Source organism: Odocoileus virginianus, chromosome 33, assembly GCF_023699985.2.
Source record: "Odocoileus virginianus isolate 20LAN1187 ecotype Illinois chromosome 33, Ovbor_1.2, whole genome shotgun sequence".
In the NCBI taxonomy this organism is placed as follows: Eukaryota; Metazoa; Chordata; class Mammalia; order Artiodactyla; family Cervidae; genus Odocoileus; species Odocoileus virginianus.
Window position 1 is genome coordinate 21,547,245 of NC_069706.1, and position 21,867 is coordinate 21,569,111.

At 41.1% G+C, this 21,867-nt stretch overlaps 1 protein-coding gene across 13 annotated transcripts in view; it reads left to right on the forward strand.

Annotated features, from left to right (window-relative positions):
- TNRC6A (trinucleotide repeat containing adaptor 6A) overlaps positions 1–21,867 on the forward strand; it is a 218,348-nt gene that overhangs the window by 175,924 nt on the left and 20,557 nt on the right. For 11 of the 13 annotated variants that reach the window (XR_011485467.1, XM_070461055.1, XM_070461053.1 and 8 more), the window contains 10 exons: positions 7,784–10,360; positions 11,586–11,762; positions 12,465–12,640; positions 13,756–13,788; positions 15,283–15,363; positions 15,703–15,754; positions 20,168–20,310; positions 20,705–20,851; positions 21,016–21,153; positions 21,640–21,768. Coding sequence is in view for 12 of the 13 variants with exons in the window: in XM_070461055.1 (XP_070317156.1) it covers positions 7,784–10,360; positions 11,586–11,762; positions 12,465–12,640; positions 13,756–13,788; positions 15,283–15,363; positions 15,703–15,754; positions 20,168–20,310; positions 20,705–20,851; positions 21,016–21,153; positions 21,640–21,768 (3,653 nt within the window). In the remaining variant the exon portion in view is untranslated. The remainder of the gene's footprint in view (positions 1–7,783; positions 10,361–11,585; positions 11,763–12,464; positions 12,641–13,755; positions 13,789–15,282; positions 15,364–15,702; positions 15,755–20,167; positions 20,311–20,704; positions 20,852–21,015; positions 21,154–21,639; positions 21,769–21,867) is intronic. The other 2 variants (XM_070461051.1, XM_020908461.2) reach the window with 2 other exon arrangements.

A 21,867-nucleotide genomic window follows, 5' to 3' on the forward strand; every position in this document is an offset into this window, starting at 1 on the left:
ATAAATAATAGTGACAGTAATAATATAGTGACTAACCCTTACGGGATGCTTGTGACCCACACGCTGTTTTAACATGTTTAATTTTCATTTTACAGATTAGAAAATAGCCTAGTGATCAATGAAGAGCAGTGTACTGGACAGTATAAATAGCATGAACGATAGCCCAGAAACCTGATAATTGCGTTTTGTGAAATTATATGTAGTTCAGAAATGTGGGAACGCATCCTTAACTGTCTTTGTCTATGTGTATTTGACCTTTTTAGTTTTCTGACCAGAGAGAGGTGATGGAGTAGATTTGACATTTAAATTGATATATACAGTAGCACACAGAAATTTACTTAAAAGTTTGCATAGTAAAGATGAGGAGTGCTGGATACACTTGCCTTGGCTTCATGGAATGCATTTCTCATTTATTCACTGCAGTGAAGAGGAGGGCTAGTGCCTAATCTAAATTAGAGGTCACACAACTAAACCCTTCATAGGCTTACAGGTAAGTAGAGTGAAGGATGAAGAGAAGTCACAGGAACTGTGGTCAATGTATTAATTTTAAGTTTCTTTTGAGCCGTGTGCTGGTCAAACCACACAGCTCTGCAGATGGAGTTGCCATTTGTGGCTTTGCCACGCACACTTAGTGATGGTTTCAATTGTCACTCTCTCGCGGTTGATTTCTTAAAGCCTTAAGGTGGTAAGACCCTACCACTCCTCAAATAACCCTTGAATCTGGTGGGACTAATGTGCTTTACCAGGGCTGGTGGCAGTGTTGTTCTTGTGGGTCAGAGTGTCCCAGGTCACATTTTATCATCAGCTGACATGACACATTCAGAAAAATTAAATATATCAATAAACACCCATGTACCCTCCACTCAAATCCAGCTTTTGTTAGTACATTGTATGTACATACACATGCACACATGTGCCTTAAGTTTCACTGCACTTCACCTTTATTACTTCTCCAGACAATTTTTTAAAGAATAGGGTAGTCTTCTATACAGCTGTGACACCATAGTCACCCTTAAGCAAAAGAGGGATATTTTCAGCAGTATCCTGTGATATGTAAGTTTGTATTCAGAATTTTGCAGATGGTACCAAGAATGTGTTTTAGTTTATAGTGAGATTCAGCTTAGTACACATACATGCCATTTATATAAAATATAAAGCTTGCAAAACAACATTATGCCTTGCATATGAATGAATTCAAATATAGCATTTTGTTTGGTTACTACTCAGTTACCTACTGTGGGAGAAATGAGATATAATCAAGAGAAAGTACACAGGAGTTTTCTATTATGTTAGTAGTATATTTCCTAAGTTGAGGGGTATGTGAGTGTTTTTGTAATAATGCTATAGATTTTCCTGTGTTTCTTTCTTTCTTTCTTTTTAAGAAACTTAAAGAAATGTGAAGTATAATGGTGAATTACTAAAAATTGGGGCTGTTTTAATGAAAAACTGTTAATAATAAAATTACCAGAAATGTTTAAAGGTTAAAATACTGTCCATCTACCTGTGCTCAAATGTCTTTTTTTAGTGCAATAAATGTACATCCTTGCTGTCCTGTGACTTCTTGCTCTAAGCGTGTCCCATGGTCTGTAAACATATTTAAGTCTTTATAATCTTTAAAAGAAATTCCTTTAAACTCCCATTCTCTTGGGATTATTGTAGAATTTCTCTCTACTTTCTTTTAGAGTTCTTAAAAAAATAATCTATACTTGGACTCTCTAATACATTGCTTCAGTCCTCTGTCATCTGGCTTCTGCTCACTTGATTAAAATAGCTCTTGCTAAGGTCACTGATCTGAATGCCAAATCCAGACTTTTTTTATTTTTAATTGTGGTTTAAAAAGCAGACTTACCAAAAAACCTCCAAAAAACCAGACTTACCCATTTTTATCTTAATAGATATCTACATTTTTTTAAAAATCATTGACCACATTCTCCTTTTTAAAGCCCTTTCATTCCTTCATTTTCCTTTGACCAGTTTGCAGACTTTATTCCCTCCCGTGGCTTTGTTTCATCTCCCCAGTTTTAGGTTTCATGTCTTCTGGATGTCTTCAGCTGATGTTGGGCCCTTCAGACTCAACATGTTCAAAGTTGAACTCAATTATCTTGCCACATACTGGTTTTTCATTGTGGATCCCATTTCTTGAAAGGTTGGCACCCCCATTCATCCACTCACTCGCCTAGAAATCTTAAAATCATGCTTCAGTCTCCCTCTTCTTCATGTCTCACAGGCCACTGGTTTACCATGCCCAGCTGGCTTTAAGTCCAGAACAGCTCTTGGCTTTGCTGCCTCCTCTGCACTGCCGCCGCCACTGACTCAGTTCAGACACGCAGCATCTAGTCTAGAGCAGCAGCCGTGGGAGTGTCTTCTGTAGCTGTGTCCCACCATCCTCTCCCCATGTCTCAGACCAGAAACCAGTCAAAATCCCTGCATTGCATCTGGTTGTGGTACTGCTTTTGTCTTTAACCATCTCTAACCTAGGCTCTCGGGCAGTTTTTCTGGAAGGCTGCTGCCCCTGTTCATTTACATGTTACCTGTGGCTGCTTCCCAGCCACTCTGGTAGAGCAGTCACCACAGAGACTCTCTGGCTGGCAGAACCTGAAGTATCTGTTAATTGGACCTTCGCAGAAAACCTTTGCCAGCCCCTGGACTCCAGATTAGAATAACTAAGGAAAACACTTTTCACTTTCTCACTCAAGTGCTATTTGAAATTGTGCCTCTCAAGTTCTCTCATATTCCAAATGATAACATTTCATACTTCCTGGAAATGCTGTAAGGCCTTTCTTTCTGGTGAGATGGAAAGTCTTTAAGGCAGAAAGCATATGTTTGGCTATTTCATTTGTTACATGATACATATTTAACTTAGAAAAATGTATGAATTTTCCTGGATCTAAATTCTTCATGAATGAATTATGCAGTTCCCTTGAATTCTCACCAGTCTTTGCTTTACCCCATGTATCTTCTTTCTGAATAGGTGCTGTGTAATACACTCCTTTATTCTTTTTTTTTTTCCTTTTGGCCATGCCTCCTGGCTTGCGGGATCTCAATTCCCCAACCAGGGATTGAACTTGGACCCTTGGTAGTGAGAAAGCAGAGTGCTAACCACTGGACTGCCGGGAATTCCCTCACACCCCACCCCCTTTTAGAAATATTGGAATGTAGTTGGTTTACAATGTGTTAGTTTCTGCTGTACAGTAAAGTGAATCAGCTGCATGTATACATATATATATCCCCTCTTCCTTGCATTTCCTTCCCATTTAGGTCACCACAGAGCATCAGTTATCTATTTTATACATGTAATATACATATGCCAATCCCAGGCCTCCCTTTCCCCTTTGTATCCATATGTTTGTTCTCTAAGTCTGTGTCTCTATTTCTGTTTTGCAAGTAAGTTCATCTATACTATTTTTCTAGGTTCCGCATAGCCTTTTTTTTTTTTTTTTTTAATATTCTTTTTGAGGTATAGTACTAGAGCTGCCCTCAGTCTTCCTAACATAATTTTGTATGAGAGTAGGGTGCTGATTTTAGATTTCAAATGTTTTTTTCTCAGTTAAATGCAGCCTTCCAAATCTTGGTTTAAATTTTGTATTTTGCGTTACACTGTGAAATTGAACCGTCCACTTTCCTCCCACCAGTACAGGGGTTTACAGTCTCACTGTTCCTCACAATTTCCTGGGAACGTGTGACTGTCATCTTCTACTTACTAATGTTGCTGTATGTTTATCTTCCAGATCATTTGTAATGATGGATTCTGGCCTCCTTGTGTGTGAGGGAAGTGTATTATTTGACTTCTTTCAATTCTGAAGTAGTCTCCGACTCTGAAATGTTTTAGTTGTGATCGCTGAGGAGTCCTGCATTTTTTATAACTGTAGTCAGGCTAATGTCTGTCCACCCCACTCCCCCTTCCCACCCCCAACCCCCCATCCCCCTGCCCCACACACACTCAGATTTTTTAATCTAAGCTGAAGTGCTTTTCATAACAAAAAGTGGTCTTTGTGACCTATCGTTGGTAAATGCAGTTTTTTGAGGTTGCCTCTTAATTTGTGTTTTTGGGAAAGTTATCAAGTTATGTTCCAGATTAAAAATGGAGTTTTAGCTAATAATTACTGATGGCATCTCTTATTTTCTTAAAATACATGGGCATACACAGCATAAGGCAGGTGTGGACCATAACCCCCTCCAAACTAGGTTATGGCCAGATTGTGAGAAAGTTTCACTACCATTAAAAATAATAGAATTGGTTTGCAAAGTGTATTCTGCTGTTTTCTGGGACGTTTTGCTTTTGATGTATTCAGACATTAAAAAAAAAGAAGAAAACAACCTTTCTTGTAAGTAACTTAAGTTTTTTGCTTTTTTTTTTAATGGTTTCTTTGCTTTTATGTATATAGAATTCTCATTCACAAATTCATGGTTCCATCTTTTAACACTTGAATCATTTGGATTTACTTTTGATAGGTCATCTTATTTAAGAAGTCTTTAAAAGTATTGAATATTCCGTTTCTTTAGGTGATTTAAAATGCTAACCTTTGGCATATAACCTTAGATAATATACTTGGGTCCATTTCTGGATTAATTTTTCTGTTCTTACATACTCTGATAGGACAGTGCTGTTTAGTGCATGATAAAAGTTTTTAAATCCGCTTATTTGTCTCATGTGAATTTAAAAATTTTTATATCTAATCAAATTACGGACTCTTGTTAGTAATTTTTTATAATTAAATTAAACTCAGAAGGAACATTGTCATATCTTCCTATTGAGGAGCGAGTTTATATTTAATCAGGTTATCTGCTATGACCTACAATAAAATTTAATCGAATATTTTTGTTAACTATTTCAAAGCTTCCTTAATACTTTTTGTGATTTCTATAATTAGGATCCTTTTCCATCCCATTTTCTTGTTGATTATTCTTGGTGCATAGGAAAACTGGCTTTTTACATGTTAACCCTTTTTGTTTCTTTTCTACTATCTTGACCTCATTTGGGGGTCATATTTCATCAGTTTGTGCTTCTAGCACAAAGTTGAGTAGTTGTATTGATGACAGATTCCTGTCTTTTCCCTGTTGTTAGGGGAATGCTGATTATATTTCAGTGTTAAATCCCAGGTCCATTCCTTTGTTTTCAGCTTGGGTAGTTTTGTCTGTCTTTCTCAGTCTTGTTTTCTAATTCCTGTTGAATGGGAAGTGGCAAGACACACGCACGTGTGCACACACACGCAAATACTTAGATCAGAATACTTTTGTTACAGACCATGGCTTGATTGTTTTAGGTTTGGAGAAAAGTGGAAGGTTTGGGACTTGCTGATGTTCTGAATTAGCTGTTCACAGGAAAGAATCTAGGATAAATCTTAGGTTTTAGGAAACTTACCAAGATGAAGAAAACTGGAAAAGAAGCAGGCTTGTTTTTTTCCTTTGAGAGGCGGCCCCTGTGGAGTTAACAACCTTTTTGAGATATCTAAGTAGAGATTTAAAGTAAGTACGTTGTTGTATGGTTTCTAATTTTGCTCTTAATGAGAGAGGTATGGTGGAATGAAGAACTTTGAAGATAGGACTGAAAATTATGATAATCATTGATAATTGATAATCATTAATCAGTGAAAAAAATAATGGCCCTCATTTGTATCTGAATCAGATACAGTTCAGAGCAGTTTTAATTAGCCATCATTTAATCCTTACAACTGTTTGAGGTAGCTCCTGTTACTGTTCCCACTTTATAGATGAAGAATCCAAGGCACAGGAAGTATTGAGGGTCTTACTGGTAGTCACACAGCTGGTAAATAACAGAGCGACTTTTAAACCCAAGCAGGCTGGCTTCGAGAGTTGTACTCTGCATCACTGCACCAAACTGCCCTTCATAGAGCACTTACTTGAAGTCAGCAGTGAGCTGCGTACTTTACGTATGAAACTAGGTTAACTAACAGCAGGTAAAGAAGTCCGTGTGTACTGTGTGTATTCCTATCTTACTAGTTGGGTCATGCAGCTGCTACACAGAGTCCAGACTTCAGTCTGGGTATCTCTAGAGTTCCAGATATGTTCTGAGCCACCCCGCTTTTTCACTTTAGGATGAATTCTGATTTTCTCACCTTATTTTCTACAGCCCTTGAGCCTCCATTTCTTCATCTGTAAAGTGAAGGTAATGCCTACTCTAGGGTTGTTTCAAGGATTCAGTGACAGCATTCCACATAAAGCATGTGCTCCCGCATGCTGAATGATATCGCCCGCAGTGCAGGCACTGGTCTGTTAGTGAGACTGATGTTTTTGTGTGCTTTATTTCCTGAGAAAAATCCTCCTCATGGGCACTGAAAGATGAAAAGCTTTCCTTGGAAACTTCGAACTGCCAAGTAATTTTTAATTAGTGGAAGTCAGAAGCACTTAGAGAACTTCTGAGAAAAAAATATATGTTTGATGAGTTATGTATACATTTTTGGTCTCTGTTTAGTCCCCCCCCCCTTTTTTTTTTGCTACTCTTTCTAGCTCTTCACCTTTGGCTGCTTAGCAATTGTGCTTTGAGAAATAATGGTGCATGTTGAATCTGATTTTCCACATCAGCAATACCCTCGTGGGCTTTCCCGGGTCCTCAGACAGTAAAGAATCCACCTGCAATGCGAAAGGCCTGGATTTGTCCCCTGGGTTGGGAAGATCCCCTGGAGAAGGGAACAACTACCCACTCCAGTATTTTGGCCTGGAGAAGCCCATGGACAGAGGAGGCTGGCAAGGTTACAGTCCATGGGGTTGCAAAGAGTCAGACATGATTGAGTGACTTTCACTTCACTATACCATCACAATGAGTGATATTTTACTTTCTGGGCTTATAGCACCTAGTGTCTGGGACATGACTTAAGCATATGTATTACTTACATATGATTCTGATAACTACTGTAGTAAAGAACTATAATATGAACAACCCCCTGAGGACAGTCTAACTGCCCACATCTTATCTCTGAAGATTTCTAACTTAACCAGATTTTTAAACTGAATGAGAGTGATGCATTTGGGAAAATATTATAAGCAGTAAAATAACTAGATGATAATACATAGCAGTAAGTCTGAGTTTATAGGATTATATGACTAGTCATTAATGTCTTCGATGTCAGCAGTGGAATTTTTAATCGTAACTTTGTTCTTTAGCGTATCAACAGTTTTCTGTTATCTTCTAATAAACATGGCTCTGAACACATTTTTATGAAGGCAATATTTCTACTTGTGTGCTGTATTTTTCAGATTGAATTTGAACACTAATGAAATGCAAATATAATGGAAAAGTCTTTATAATTCTTATAAACTTGCTATAGTACCCAAAACAGTTGTGTGAAATAGCTATTCTAAAAACATGTGGCTAGAAAAGGATTCCTAATATATTTCTCGTACATTTCACCAAGTTTGGCCTGTCCACTTGTCATTTCCCATTTGCATCCCAGCCCCTTCCTTCCTGAGGTTGGGCCTCCCAAGCCTGGGTTGCTCCATCATCCTAATAAATCATTTCTACCTTGTCCTTCCTGACTCCAAATTCTTTATTTGCTGATATGTTCATTCATTCATTCACATATATATTGAGGAGCTACTATGTTCCAGCTACTGCTGTATGCTCTTGGAATAACATAAATGAACAAAGCAGCAAAATTCCCTGCCTAGGTGGAATTAATTATTGAATATGGAAAGTTGGTGGCTAGGATATAACCAGTGCCCTTGTAATTATATTGCCAAGTTTTATATTTTGTTGAGGAGCTATACACATTTATAATATATCCATCAACACTTGATACATTTTTGTGTTTCTTCTTTATTCTAGATATAAACCACAGTACTTCAGGATCCCATTATGAAAATTCAGAGCGGGGACCTGTGTCTTCTGCAAGTGACTCTAGTCCAAACTGTAAGAATGCTGTTGTGAACGACTCCCCTGACAAAGAAGCATGGCCCTCAGTCCCTGGCAGTGATCCGGAGTTGGTTTCAGAATGTATGGATGCTGATTCTGCCTCCAGTTCTGAATCAGAGCGACACATCACTATCATGGCTTCAGGGAGTGCAGGTGGTGAAAACGATGGCATTCGGAACAGCACTGGACTCGGATCCCAAAACAAGTTTGTGGTTGGTAGCAGCAGCAATAATGTGGGCCATGGAAGCAGCACTGGGCCATGGGGTTTTTCCCATGGAGCCATAATAAGCACATGTCAGGTGTCTGTGGATGCTCCTGAAAGCAAATCAGAAAGTAGCAACAATAGAATGAATGCTTGGGGCACTGTAAGTTCTTCATCAAATGGAGGGTTAAATCCAAGCACTTTGAATTCAGCTAGCAACCATGGTGCCTGGCCAGTATTAGAGAACAACGGACTTGCCCTAAAAGGGCCTGTAGGGAGTGGTAGTTCTGGCATCAATATTCAGTGCAGTACCTTAGGCCAGATGCCTAACAATCAGAGTATTAACTCTAAAGTGGGTGGCGCTTCCACCCATGGTACCTGGGGAAGCCTTCAGGAAACTTGTGAATCTGAAGTAAGTGGTACACAGAAGGTTTCATTCAGTGGTCAACCTCAAAATATTACCACTGAAATGACTGGACCAAATAACACTACTAACTTTATGACCTCTAGTTTACCAAACTCCGGTTCAGTACAGAATAATGAACTGCCTAGTAATACAGGGGCCTGGCGTGTGAGCACAATGAATCATCCTCAGATACAGGCTCCCTCGGTTGTAAACGGCACTTCCCTTTCTCACCTTAGCAATGGAGAGTCAAAAAGTGGAGGCTCTTACGGTACTACATGGGGTGCCTATGGTTCTAATTACTCTGGAGACAAATGTTCAAGCCCTAATGGCCAAGCTAATGGTGACACTGTGAACGCAACTCTAATGCAGCCTGGCATAAACGGGCCTGTGGGCACTAACTTTCAAGTTAACACAAATAAAGGAGGCGGCGTGTGGGAGTCTGGAGCAGTGAATTCCCAGAGTGCATCCTGGGGAAATGGTGCAAATTCTGGAGGAAGTCGAAGAGGATGGGGAACTCCTGCACAAAACACTGGCACTAATATACCCAGCGTGGAATGGAACAAACTGCCTAGCAATCAGCATTCCAATGACAGTGCAAATGGCAACGGTAAGAAGTTTACAAACGGATGGAAATCTACTGAGGAAGAGGATCAGGGTTCTGCCACATCTCAGACAAATGAGCAAAACAGTGTGTGGGCCAAAACGGGAGGTGCAGTGGAGAGTGAAGGTAGCACAGAAAGCACTGGACGCCTCGAGGAGAAAGGGACTGGGGAAAGTCAGAGTAGAGACAGAAGGAAAATGGATCAGCACACGTTACTCCAAAGCATTGTAAACAGAACGGACTTAGATCCACGTGTCCTGTCCAACTCTGGTTGGGGACAGACTCCTATTAAGCAGAATACTGCCTGGGATACCGAAACATCACCTAGAGGGGAGAGAAAGACTGACAATGGGACGGAGGCCTGGGGAAGCTCTGCAACACAGACTTTTAACTCAGGGGCATGTGTAGATAAGACTAGCCCTAGTAGTAATGATACCTCATCTGTATCGGGGTGGGGAGATCCCAAACCTGCTCTGAGGTGGGGAGATTCCAAAGGCTCAAGCTGCCAGGGGGGATGGGAAGATGACTCTGCTGCTACAGGAATGGTCAAGAGCAATCAGTGGGGGAACTGCAAAGAAGAGAAGTCCGCATGGAATGATTCGCAAAAGAACAAACAGGGATGGGGTGATGGACAAAAGTCAAACCAAGGGTGGTCCGTCTCTGCCAGTGATAACTGGGGAGAAACTTCCAGGAGTAACCATTGGGGTGAGGCTAACAAGAAGTCTAGCTCAGGAGGTAGTGACAGTGATAGGTCTGTTTCTGGTTGGAATGAACTCGGTAAAACTAGTTCTTTTACATGGGGAAATAACATTAATCCAAATAATTCATCAGGCTGGGACGAATCTTCTAAACCGAATCCTTCCCAGGGATGGGGAGACCCTCCAAAGTCTAATCAGTCTCTAGGTTGGGGAGATTCATCAAAGCCAGTCAGTTCTCCAGACTGGAACAAGCAACAAGACATTGTCGGATCTTGGGGCATCCCGCCAGCAGCAGGCAAACCTCCTGGTACAGGCTGGCTGGGAGGACCTATGCCAGCCCCAGCGAAAGAGGAAGAACCCACCGGCTGGGAGGAGCCATCCCCAGAATCCATACGTCGCAAAATGGAGATTGACGACGGGACTTCAGCTTGGGGAGATCCCAGCAAATACAACTACAAAAATGTGAACATGTGGAACAAAAATGTCCCAAATGGCAGCAGCCGCTCAGACCAGCAAGCACAGGTACACCAGTTGCTACCGTCTGCAGGTGCCATCTCAAACAAAGAGGCAAGCAGTGGCTCCGGTAAGTTCTCCTTTTCTGGAGTCTTGATTGTTTTTCATAGTACTTCATAGTAACAGGAGCCTTGTTTCAAACTTACTGTTTTTGGATGTGCACACAAACCTTTTTTTTTTTTTTTCCAACTCTAATCTGGGAGAAGTTTGTAGGGAAGAAGATTATGGGGAAGGTGTTACTGTCAGGAAACGGCTCTGCCTTTGGTAGTATTGGCCGTGAATCCCACGTACTCCGTTCTCTGTCCGGAAAATTATAGAAAGCAGAATTGGAAAAGGGATGTCAAGTGGGATACTGTACACTTTCCTCATCTCAGTTCTTCTGAGTTGAGCCGTTACGTTTTGGTTTTATTATTTGACTATCCCCAGAAATAGAACAAGTATCTAAAAGTACAGTCCTCTAAAAATCTAGATACTGTAATTGGTCATAGATGGGATTTATTTAAGTAGGCATGTTGAATACCACGTGTATGTGTGTGACAGTGACATTTTTCATTAGTTGTCATTGAGATGTGCTGTCTCTTTAATGGAGGCTACATTGAATAATAATCCTGTTGGATGTAGAGACAGAAGTGTCTTCCTGAACTAACGTTTCAGTGCCTGATTCTTTTTTCTGAGTATTATTAATTTAGATTTAATTCTTACAAGAAATGTGTATGTATCTAAGGGGAAGGCTGTTGTGGTTCTTTTAAAACAATGTATATATGGCTTGTCTTTGCCTTTGTTGATTATGGTTGACTTTGGACAGCCTAATAAATTCTAAGAAGTATTGTCCAGCGTATACAAGTAGGATGCCTACCTATCGTTAGTCTTATATTAAATTACACTTTCCAGAACAGTGATGTTGAAAGGTTGTACTTACAGTAAAAGTTTTATACACATACTGTTACCCAGCTTGATCATCTGCTTTAATTCACTAGGTTCGACTCAGAATGACTTGGCTTTTCTAGGAATTAAATTCATCCTCAAAGGAGGATGACTTGCCATAATTAAGATTATTCAAAGGAATCTGCTGTGTACCTCCAGGGCAGTTCTGAAAGAAGAGGTGAAAAAGAATTATAGTTAGATTATAATAATGGAAAATTACTTGTCTTCTTTACATAAAACAGAGGCCATCCTTTTTGCCCATCACAGCATCGTTATTTAATACACAAATGTGAAGGTCTTCTTTTGTTCCCTAAGTATTCCTTATTACCCCTTCAACCTGCTAATGACTTCTTTTCCCACACTTTCTAAAGGCTGGGGTGAGCCCTGGGGGGAGACTTCAACTCCAGCCACAACTGTGGATAATGGTACTTCAGCCTGGGGTAAACCCGTAGACAGTGGGCCTAGCTGGGGCGAACCCATTGCTGCGGCATCCAGTACATCCACGTGGGGCTCCAGCTCTGTTGGTCCACAAACATTAAGCAAATCTGGTAAGTTACTGATAATTCCTGGTTTCCGTTTGATAGCAGTGGTGATCTCATTGTCTGTAATTAAGTAATTGGATAACGTTTATGACGTTGATAATGTATCCACATAGTATCGTAATTGTCAAGCAACTTTCATGCTATCCAGCACAAGAGACTGAGTATGATAGTCATGGGAACACATATCGAGGCGGTCTGGCTCAGGTACCAGACAAGTCCCTAAATACTACACAGAAAATGAACAGAGTTCAGGAAGGACCCTTAATATTCAGATAGACATTGTTACCATTCTTGTAGGGATTCCAAAGACCATGTATAGTGATGAGATACTTTCTGCTTCTGACCTGCATGCTGTACTTTTGAGCCATTCTCCTTAAAAATATGTATTAAGATGAATTTTTTAAAATTCCATGCATCCTCATGGCCCTAAGCAAATACGAACATGAATGCCACCAATGTCCCGTGTTTAGGAACCCTTTGATTTGTAAAAGCATGAAAAATGTTTTATTGAAAATTTTACTAAAAATACATTCTTGTTTAGCTTTTAGCTATGTATATAACATACATTTTTGCCATGCAAACCTGGGAAGGGAAATAAAAGAGGGTTTTTAGGTTGTCCCCCAGCGCTGCCCTATTAATGAGTGCTCATCCTCCAGAAAGAATTGTTTAACTATAACATGTTTCTTTTTGTCACAAATCCACAATCAGGGCCAAAATCTATGCAAGACGGCTGGTGTGGTGATGATATGCCCCTGCCTGGAAATCGCCCCACTGGCTGGGAAGAGGAAGAGGATGTAGAGATTGGAATGTGGAATAGTAATTCATCTCAAGAGCTTAATTCATCTTTAAATTGGCCACCATATACAAAGAAAATGTCTTCGAAGGTAAACATTTCAAGGGCAAAGCCCTTGAAACTTTAAATTCCAAAGGTAGTTTCCCCACAGAAGATAGTGTGCTTGCCTGCCCGTGTATGGCAGTCAGTATAGTCCAGGCAGTCCCCAACTTAGGTGGAGCTTCCTGTGGGCAGCCACCTAGAGAGACAGGACCCCAGGAAGGTCCTTTCTCCCCACTGCTACAGCTGGGCATCTCTCTCCTCCTCCCCCTCCGCCAGTGCTACCTGGGACAGCCCCTCACCCCAGGACGGTGCTGCAGGGGGGAGGATGAAGAGAAGGGCAAAGCTACATGTCGACGCCTCCCATCCCACTGCCCGTTCATCTCCCATTCCACCTCCTCGCCTGGAGCCCCTAATTTCTAGTTACTGTGCTCCCTATTCGCTCCCCATCTTCGTCCCTTCTCCGCTCCATAGGTCCTGGGATGGAAATCCCTAGGAATGAGTAGAGAGTTTGGTTTTGCTTTTATATGTGGACAAATCTTATTCCAGACCTGGGTCTGCATCAGAATTGTAAGGCATTTCTTAAAAGTATAATTTCCTATACCCTAGGCCTACTGTTGTTTTGGAAATTGGACCAAGTTTCTTGTTCTCAACAAGCTCTCCAAATGTTTCTGATGCAGAGCCAGGTTTGGGAAGACTAGCGTCAGATTTTCTTGGGACCCATTTTCAAAATATGTGCTTAGTCCCCCCAGGTGATTCTGATATATCTTTTCCAACCTGTTTGAGAATGAATTCTTTTTGAGGGACCTTAGAAGTCAGATACCAGTAGCTCATGGCCAGAGTCCCTCCCTTTTAAGCCTGGGATTCTAAATCTAGGACCTGCTATTTTCATTTTTAAGACTTTTCTTCATTGGGCTGCAGTTGCCTGTTGCCTCACCATATAGATTATGAATCACTTTCCCATATTTTGCATAAATCATTTGATCCTCATAACCTTCTGAGATAGAATACTGATAAGGAATTTGAAACTGGAAAAGGTGGTGGCTTGCCCAAAGTTGCGTAACTAGTAAGTGACAGAGCAAGGATTTAAGTTTAGGTCTTCCAGTTCCAAACCCTGTGTTCTTCCCACTGGACCATGCTGTTTTGTGACTTTGTCTTTCCTTACAGGGTCTGAGTGGCAAAAAAAGGAGAAGGGAAAGGGTGTGTAGCCTTTTTACTCTTTCTCCTTTGTTTCTGCTAGTAAAAATCTTTTAGAAAGCAACTGCAAATATTTATTTAGCCTCTGCTGTGTGCCAGGTACTGTGCTTAGCGCTGGGGGTTCAGAAACACTAGGATAACAGCATACTTCAAGGAGCTCAGGGTTTCGTATGGGGGTGTGAGGAGTGCTCTAAGAAGTGTTAGCTTGAGCTTCAAAGATGCCTGGGAGTGGGATGTGTTAGGAAAAGTGGTAGCCTGAAATACAGAATGTGGGGGGGAAGAGGTGACAGTCTACTCCACAGTTAGATTAGGGGCAGATACTTAAAGTGTTTTCAGTACCATGCCAGATAATTTTAACTTTATTTAGCATAATGTGTGGAGCCAATCAAATTGAATAAAAAGGCGGCATCGGTTTGGTTTTTAAAATTGGAAGAAAGACCAAAGAGAGTGATCTCATTTAGGAAGCTTCTGCATTCTTTCAGGTTAGAGAGGACGGCCTGAATTGGGAAGCAGAAATAAATGTTTCGCAGAAGGGACTGATGTGAGAGACGTTTGGGATTAAAGAGACAGATCTTAGCAGCCAGTTAAGTACGGGGTGGGGTGAAAGAGGAGAAGGAGTCCAAGTCAGCTTCAGAAACCGTGGAAAGAGCTAGATGCTTGCTTCAGAGGCCTGCTTTCAAGGGGAAACTACGAAGCTGTGTTCTGTTCCACAGTCAGAAGGAACAGGTAGTAGCAATGGGATAGGGAAATTATGGCAAGAAACTGAGAGTGGTTCTGTGATCATTTATGGGAGGCCTTGGTCTCTATGGCTTCCAGCCTCCCTGTCTACCAAGTGCTAATCATGGACCATTTGTTCTCTCAGCTCATATTTCCAAGTAGTTTCCGTACCTTATACCCCAACCAGCCACGGAAAGCCAACACCAAGTAGGAAGAATCCCAGCTTTAGTTGCTGCTGGGGATATTGTGTTCTTGGCAACATAAATTGGAATTTTAAAATACTCTTTCGTATGGAAACATATGGTGTTTTTTCAGTACAGTGCACATAGCATAATTAAATTATGGTTTTAATTGGTTTCTTTGGACTAACCTGAGAGCCTAGTGACTATTTTTACTTTGCTTTGGTGTGAGAATTCTACAAATCCAAATTATAATTAATTTTTTAGAACACAGTCCACTTGTACTTTGGAAACTGTCAGAGGACCTGTATACTTTCTGTAGGTCATCAAGGCCCTTTGCTTCTGTCTTTTCCTTCTGACTGCTTGCCCTTAGAGATTTCTCTGTGCATTACAGCTATACCAGAGGACTGGAGCAAAGGAAGTTGAAAATCAAATAAGTTGATTTTTAATTATTAACAACTCTGTGAGAAGAGTTGATTGGAGGAGAAATTATTGGCTAAAAATGAGAGTTGGGAATTGTCTTGAAGTTTAATTAATCCGTCACTATACCCAGATAAATAGAGATGGCCATGGCATCTTTCTGCTCTTTTATTTTACAAAGGGAATGATGAAAGGTGGAAATAAACAAGAAGAAGCATGGATAAATCCATTTGTTAAACAGTTTTCAAATATCAGTTTTTCGGTAAGTATGTTTTCTTAGCAACCTCCTCCCCTTTTAATGGTGGTTCATAAACTTACCCTAATTTCATTTTTTTGTTTTCTTTAATTGTTCTCTGAGTCGTTATCAATATGCTGAGGTTAGAATAAAATTTTCCATGAGTTCTTCTTTATTTTTATAGTTATAGCTAAAAATACTGATCACATATCTTTTTTTATTATTTTTTTTACCATGTTAGGCAATGAAAAATGAGATTTTATGATCAACTTAAATTTCACAAATGAGGAAATAAAGTAAAATGCTTTACTTTTATTTTCATTTGCAAGTTAAGATCAACTAACAAGCTACTTTTTTCTTTCTCAGAGAGACTCGCCAGAAGAAAATGTACAGAGCAATAAGATGGACCTTTCTGGAGGTAAGAAAACATTAAATCAGCTTGAATTTCATATTCATCATTGATGGGGAGACTTACCTGTGACATAATCCAACTGAAAGAGCATTGGTCTCAACCAGGAGAGGGAGCTGTGGGTTTCTGCTTCAGTGTTCCTGTCCTTTCTGGTGTACATTAGAATGTGGGGATTATGCGATTTGGTGTGCCTTTTAAAGTGTAAATCACTGTGCTAAGCTAATGGTACTGTTAGTCTTTGGTTACTGCAGATTGAGTCCTGTCAGGAATAAGTTATCCAGGTTGGGTGACACAGTCTTCTTAATTTAGGGAACACTTTTTACAAAGGCCCAGATACAGTGACAGAAACATCTGAAGCCATATTGGAGAAGTGGCGGGTAGTTCCATGTAGTTGAAGAATAGATATAAATTGACTGTGGTGGTGGGAGTGTGGTGATAGTAAAAGCTGTACCCAGGTGGATTCACTAGAAAACTAGGTAGGTGCTAAATCATGTGGCGCTTGGGTGTCTGAACTTTTCTGAAAATAAGGGATTAAAGAATTGTAAGCAGGAAAATGAAATGATTTGGATTTATGTTTTAGAAAAATAATCATGGCTATAGATCAAAAGTCTTGGGACAGAAAACACTGGCAGCGGAGGAAGACTAAAAGATACTAAACGTAGAAAACCAGTTAGAGATTTTGTTGCTTTTGCTGGTAAGAATTTTCATAGCTCTAAGCTAAGACAGTTGATGGGAAGAATTGTAATTCAGTGGAGATATAGGAATCAGAATCAGTAAAAGTTGATAACTGGTTTGAATCAGTTTATTACAGAGGATGAGCATGAGCGTGTGGTAAAAGATAATTCCCAGCCTTCTTGCCTGGACGGTTTTGTAGGTAGTAATGTTACTGTTTTAGTCTGAGTCCAGGTGGAAGAGAGGGACCATATAGTAATTGGAACAGGGAAAGTTTAATACAGATGTAAAGAATTACTGTTAAATTGATGAGGGATTGGCTAGGAAGAGATAATAACAGGACCTCCTAAGAATATATGAATAGCCAATATAAGAAGTAACCTAGAGACTAAATTGTAAAAGTCAACTTTCAGCACCTTAAAAATGAAAAAAGGGAAAAGAAAGAAGAAAATGGCCTATACAGCTAACAGATAGATAAGCAATGGATAATAGCAGAATTGTTGCTTATTAGGTGAAATGGTGAGAGAAACCACTCCTACTTTCACCTTTTGATTCTTACTGCATCCTTTTCAGATGTTGTCTGTCAGCTTGCTTTGTAATTGAGTCTTCAGTAACCACTTGTACCTTTCAGCTTGGCTAACTACTGTTGGATGATATCTGTGGTAAAACCACTTAAGCACGTTATTACTCTTTTCTTTGCTATGAAATGAGTTCTTTGGTCAGACAGTGCTGTGAGGAGTGATGGATAAGGCCTCTGTGAGACCATGGATGGTAAGGGCGGGGGGATCCATATCCAGAATGTGTGTCTCTTCCTGTGAGGACAAGGCTCTGCCTCCTGCCTGACTCACTTCTTGCTGGGATGCGGTGTTGTTGGACCTTGCTGGCAGTCTACCCTTCTGGGGTGCTGGGACAAGCTTCTCATGGAGGGCTGTGTCACCACAGACACTCCGCTACAGAGCTGCTTGGAGGTATTTGGGAATGCTGGGAGAAACTGGCCTCGGGTGCGGTTGACCATCCTGAGCTGCGAGGGCAGGGCACAGGAGAAGCTGGAAGCACTGCCAAAGCCTCTAAGAGCAAGTAGGCAGCACTTCTGCCAGCAGCATCTCTGCAAGTGCCCCTTGCTGATAAAACCTCAGTGCCAGTTGGCAAAGGAAGAAAATGTAGAGCCTGGATACAGTTTCAGAGAGCAGTCAACAAGGGTGAATTTGGAGCTGAGAGACAATAAACGAATAACTGGCCATTATTTGAGATAGAAAATATATAATAGGTTGGATAGACAAGATTACTGAGTTCAGAGTTGCTATGAAAACCATGTGGTAATAACCAGTAACTAGTAAAAAAAAAAAAAAAAAAAATCTGGGTGTGGAGCTTATAAAAGGTAGGGCTGGAGATAATAAGTGTAATTAATTAGACATTAATGGTAGTACAGGTCGTGGAGGGAATTCCCTGGTGGTCCAGCGGTTAGGACTCTGCGCTTTCAAAGCCAAGGGCCTTGGGTTCCCTGGTTGGGGTACTAAGGTCCTGCAAGCTGCGTGGTGTGGCCAGAAAATTTAAAAGTTAAAAAAAAGTGGGGGTTGACTAGAGACTTAGAGTGATGGACCAAAGACAAATTCCGGGGCAAAAATGGCATTTACGGAAAGATCCGAGGAGATGTGGAACAGGTTTGAGTAGAATGGGGTAATTTTTCAACGGCAAAACGAAAATAGAGGTTTGAAAAGAGGAGAGGGATTGTCACAGAATGGATTTGACCCTGGAGGTTAGGAGGCGTGTCATTGGTAACTTAGCCAAGGGCTAAGGGCCAGGAAGTCAGTCCTGGGTATTCATTGGAAGGACTGATGTTGAAGCTGAAACTCCAATTCTTTGGCCACCTGATGTGAAGAACTGACTCATTGGAAAAGACCCTGGTGCTGGGAAAGATTAAGGGCAGGAGGAGAAGGGGACGACAGAGGATGAAATGGTTGGATGGTATCACTGACTCAGTGGGCAGGAGGTTGGGTAAACTCTGGGAGTTGGTGATGGACAGGGAGGCCAGCCTGGCATGCTGCAGTTCATGGGGTCTCAAAGAGTCGGATACGACTGAGTGACTGAACTGAACTGAAGGGCCTTCTTATATGATTGGTCAAGGGAAGGCTGCCACATTTGGAGCTCAGGTGGTTTCTGAAGTGATGCCGAATGGTTGGATGAATGGGGAAGGATGTATCACACTACCTTTTTTTAAAAGATTTTATTAAACAGGCAGAAGTAATGTGGATTTTTAGGAAAGAACAACTTGGAGAGAGATTTGAGAGGAGAGTTGCCTGCGTTAGATGTGAAAAGTGAGGAAAAGAGTTCAAAATGGCCATCTTGGATGTTTCAGTGAATTAACAGAGGGAAAGAGAACAGAGAAGAGTTTGTTGCAAATGCTTATTGAAGAATACTTTCCTTTTGGTGGCTCAGACAGTAAAGAATTTGCTTGCAGTGCAGCAGCCCCGGGTTCAATCCCTGGGTTGGGAAGACCTCCTGGAGCAGGGCATGGCAACCCACTCCAGTATTCTTGCCTGGAGAATTCCATGGACAGAGGAGCCTGGTGGGCTGTAAAGTTCATAAGGTCACAAGAGTCAGACATGACTGAGCAACTAATACTTCCCTTTGTTAAAAATTTTTCCTTTCCACTCTCCTAAAATGAGGTTTTAAAAGTGGGTGTGTCATGGTGGCGGCTACAACAGCAGTTCTCTCAAAAGAAGGACAGCAGTTGCAAAGAAATCGTGGGTGAGATTTGAGGATGGAGCCTAAGGAACAAGGAAATGAACTGCAGTTTTCACAAGTTGAAAACCAAGGTCTCAAGTCTGTGTGACTAGGAGAGTAAAGACACCGCCTCTGAGCCCCATGAAGATCGAAGGGCAGTACTGCCCTTGGTTTCTCCAGTTAGAAGTGACGAAGGGGCGTCCCAAGTGACCGCACCTGCCGGCAGTTAAAGATGTGCCAGTGAGCACAGGCTTCGAGTCAGAGTAGGCGTTGGTATTTAAGGGTCGCCGTGACGGTGAACAAGCCTCAGGGAGGCCAGTTTGAAGAGACTTGAAAGACTGAAACCTTGAACACACTGAGTACATCCCAACATCAAAGAAAGACAAAGAAGCGGGCTCAGCTGTGGAGAGAGGAGGACTCAGGACAGGCATAATATGGTGAGGATGTGAAGTTAGAGACTTGCTTAGGATGGTAGCCTGGGAGCTGGCTCTTTCGAGCACAGATTTTTGCTAGACACAGGGATACCATGAGAGGAGGTCATATTTATTGCAGAGAAGTCGGTGAGGAGAGCAAAGCATGCCCTTAGGGAGGGGAAGATCTTTTCCATTGGCTGAATGAGGGTGATGGTAGTAGAGTTATAAGCATTAAATGAGAAATGCATGTTCACAACAGTGCCTGGCACATTGTAGACATCTACTGGATGGTTTGTTGTGGTGCTGTTTCTGTTTGTTACTAGAAACTATGTTGTTATTATAAAATTAAGCAGAGTTGAGATGACCAGCGATGTCTTACCTTTCTGTTTACTAGTCTGTTTTCAAGTTACTTGATTCAATAAAATGATAGTGTCTGCTAAACCTAACTTGTGAGGAATATAAGATTTATTAAATGCTAGTGCATTTTTCACATGTCAAGGCAGAAGTCATTTTGGTTTGGAAGTGAATATTTCTCTTTCTATTGTAAATTTATCTGAAACCAACTAGGTTAATTCTCTTCCTACTTGATGACATAATCTCCTGCATTTGTTAGGAATGTTACAAGACAAACGAATGGAGATAGATAAACATAGCCTAAATATTGGTGATTACAATCGAACGGTCGGGAAAGGCCCTGGTTCTCGGCCTCAGATTTCCAAAGAGTCTTCCATGGAGCGCAGTCCTTATTTTGATAAGGTAAGTTGTCTTGTCTGTTTTCTGTCTTGTTTTACCCCATGGCCAAGAAAGCAATACACTTAATGGCATAATTTCTCATTAATAGTTTAGAACATTTAATATAATATGAAGTGTTATAACCCAGTTCCAAATATTACTGGACATGTAGTTCATTGTCCTTTTATGTCACAGTTTATCACAGGGATTGTATTTATATTTTCCTCTTAATCCCGTAAAATATGTTTGGTTCTTTTTGTGTGCTCTAGAATTAACACTAATCTGATCTCTTCTGTTTTCTACCTGTTTCCTGTTGATGCTGGAATGTCATGTGACTTCTCTCCTGTTGCTGCAATGATTTCTCCCTTCCACTTGTTTGCTTGGCTGGTGTTGCACGTCTTTCTGTCTGTCCAATCAGGATGGCATTGTAGCAGATGAATCCCAAAACATGCAGTTTATGTCCAGTCAAAGCATGAAGCTTCCCCCTTCAAATAGTGCACTACCTAACCAGGCCCTGGGCTCCATAGCAGGGCTGGGTATGCAAAACTTGAATTCTGTTAGACAGGTAAGTCCACACGTGTATTTCAGGCTCTCTGTTGATTTGTATAAGTAATAAGAGCTCTCTTACATGTAGTTGCTGTGTTTAGATCAGTATTACAGTGTGTGGTAATGAGATGTCAGCCCCTGAAGAACCCAGTGTTATTTGGTGGTGGTGGTTTGTTTTCGTAGAATGGCAATCCCAGTATGTTCGGTGTCGGGAACACAGCAGCACAACCCCGGGGCATGCAGCAGCCTCCAGCACAGCCTCTCAGCTCATCTCAGCCTAATCTCCGTGCTCAAGTGCCTCCTCCATTACTCTCCCCTCAGGTGAAGAAGCTTTTCTGCTCGATTCTCTACTGTTTACCTGGAGTAGAACCTCAAATAAATTTATATTTGAATGAGATGACTGGTTGGTCGTCGGATTATTTATTGGCCACTTATGCAGCTAATTCTGAATGAGTTATTAGTACAAAGGGTTGTGGGTAGGGTGCAGCAAATGAGTTAAAGAAAATTTAAATCTCAAATCTATCATTCTCTTTCATAAAGTACCTTGCGGGGAGAATGGCAGTAGCAGTATGAATTAACTCTCTGAAGATTCATCACTGCCACTTTTTACTTAACCCATGAAAATACATGGGAACAAAAAATTAATGAAGCCAGAAAGAACACCCCCCGCCGCCCCCCCCCCCCCCCCGCCCCGCTGTAATAATCCACAAGTGTAATTGCTCTACTGATATTTTAAAACACATAGTATGTTTTGTTAGCTTGAGTTTCTTTTATCAACATAGTTAACTTAACCACTGTGATCCTCAGGTTCCAGTTTCATTGCTGAAGTATGCACCAAACAACGGTGGCCTGAATCCGCTCTTTGGCCCTCAACAGGTAGCCATGCTGAACCAGCTATCCCAACTAAACCAGCTTTCTCAGATCTCCCAGTTACAGGTAAGTAGAACAGAATAACAGCCATATTCAGTATACATTCATTGTCTACTGTAAACTCCACGCTAGAGTCTGAGCAGGAAGTGTCAGTAGACAAAGCAA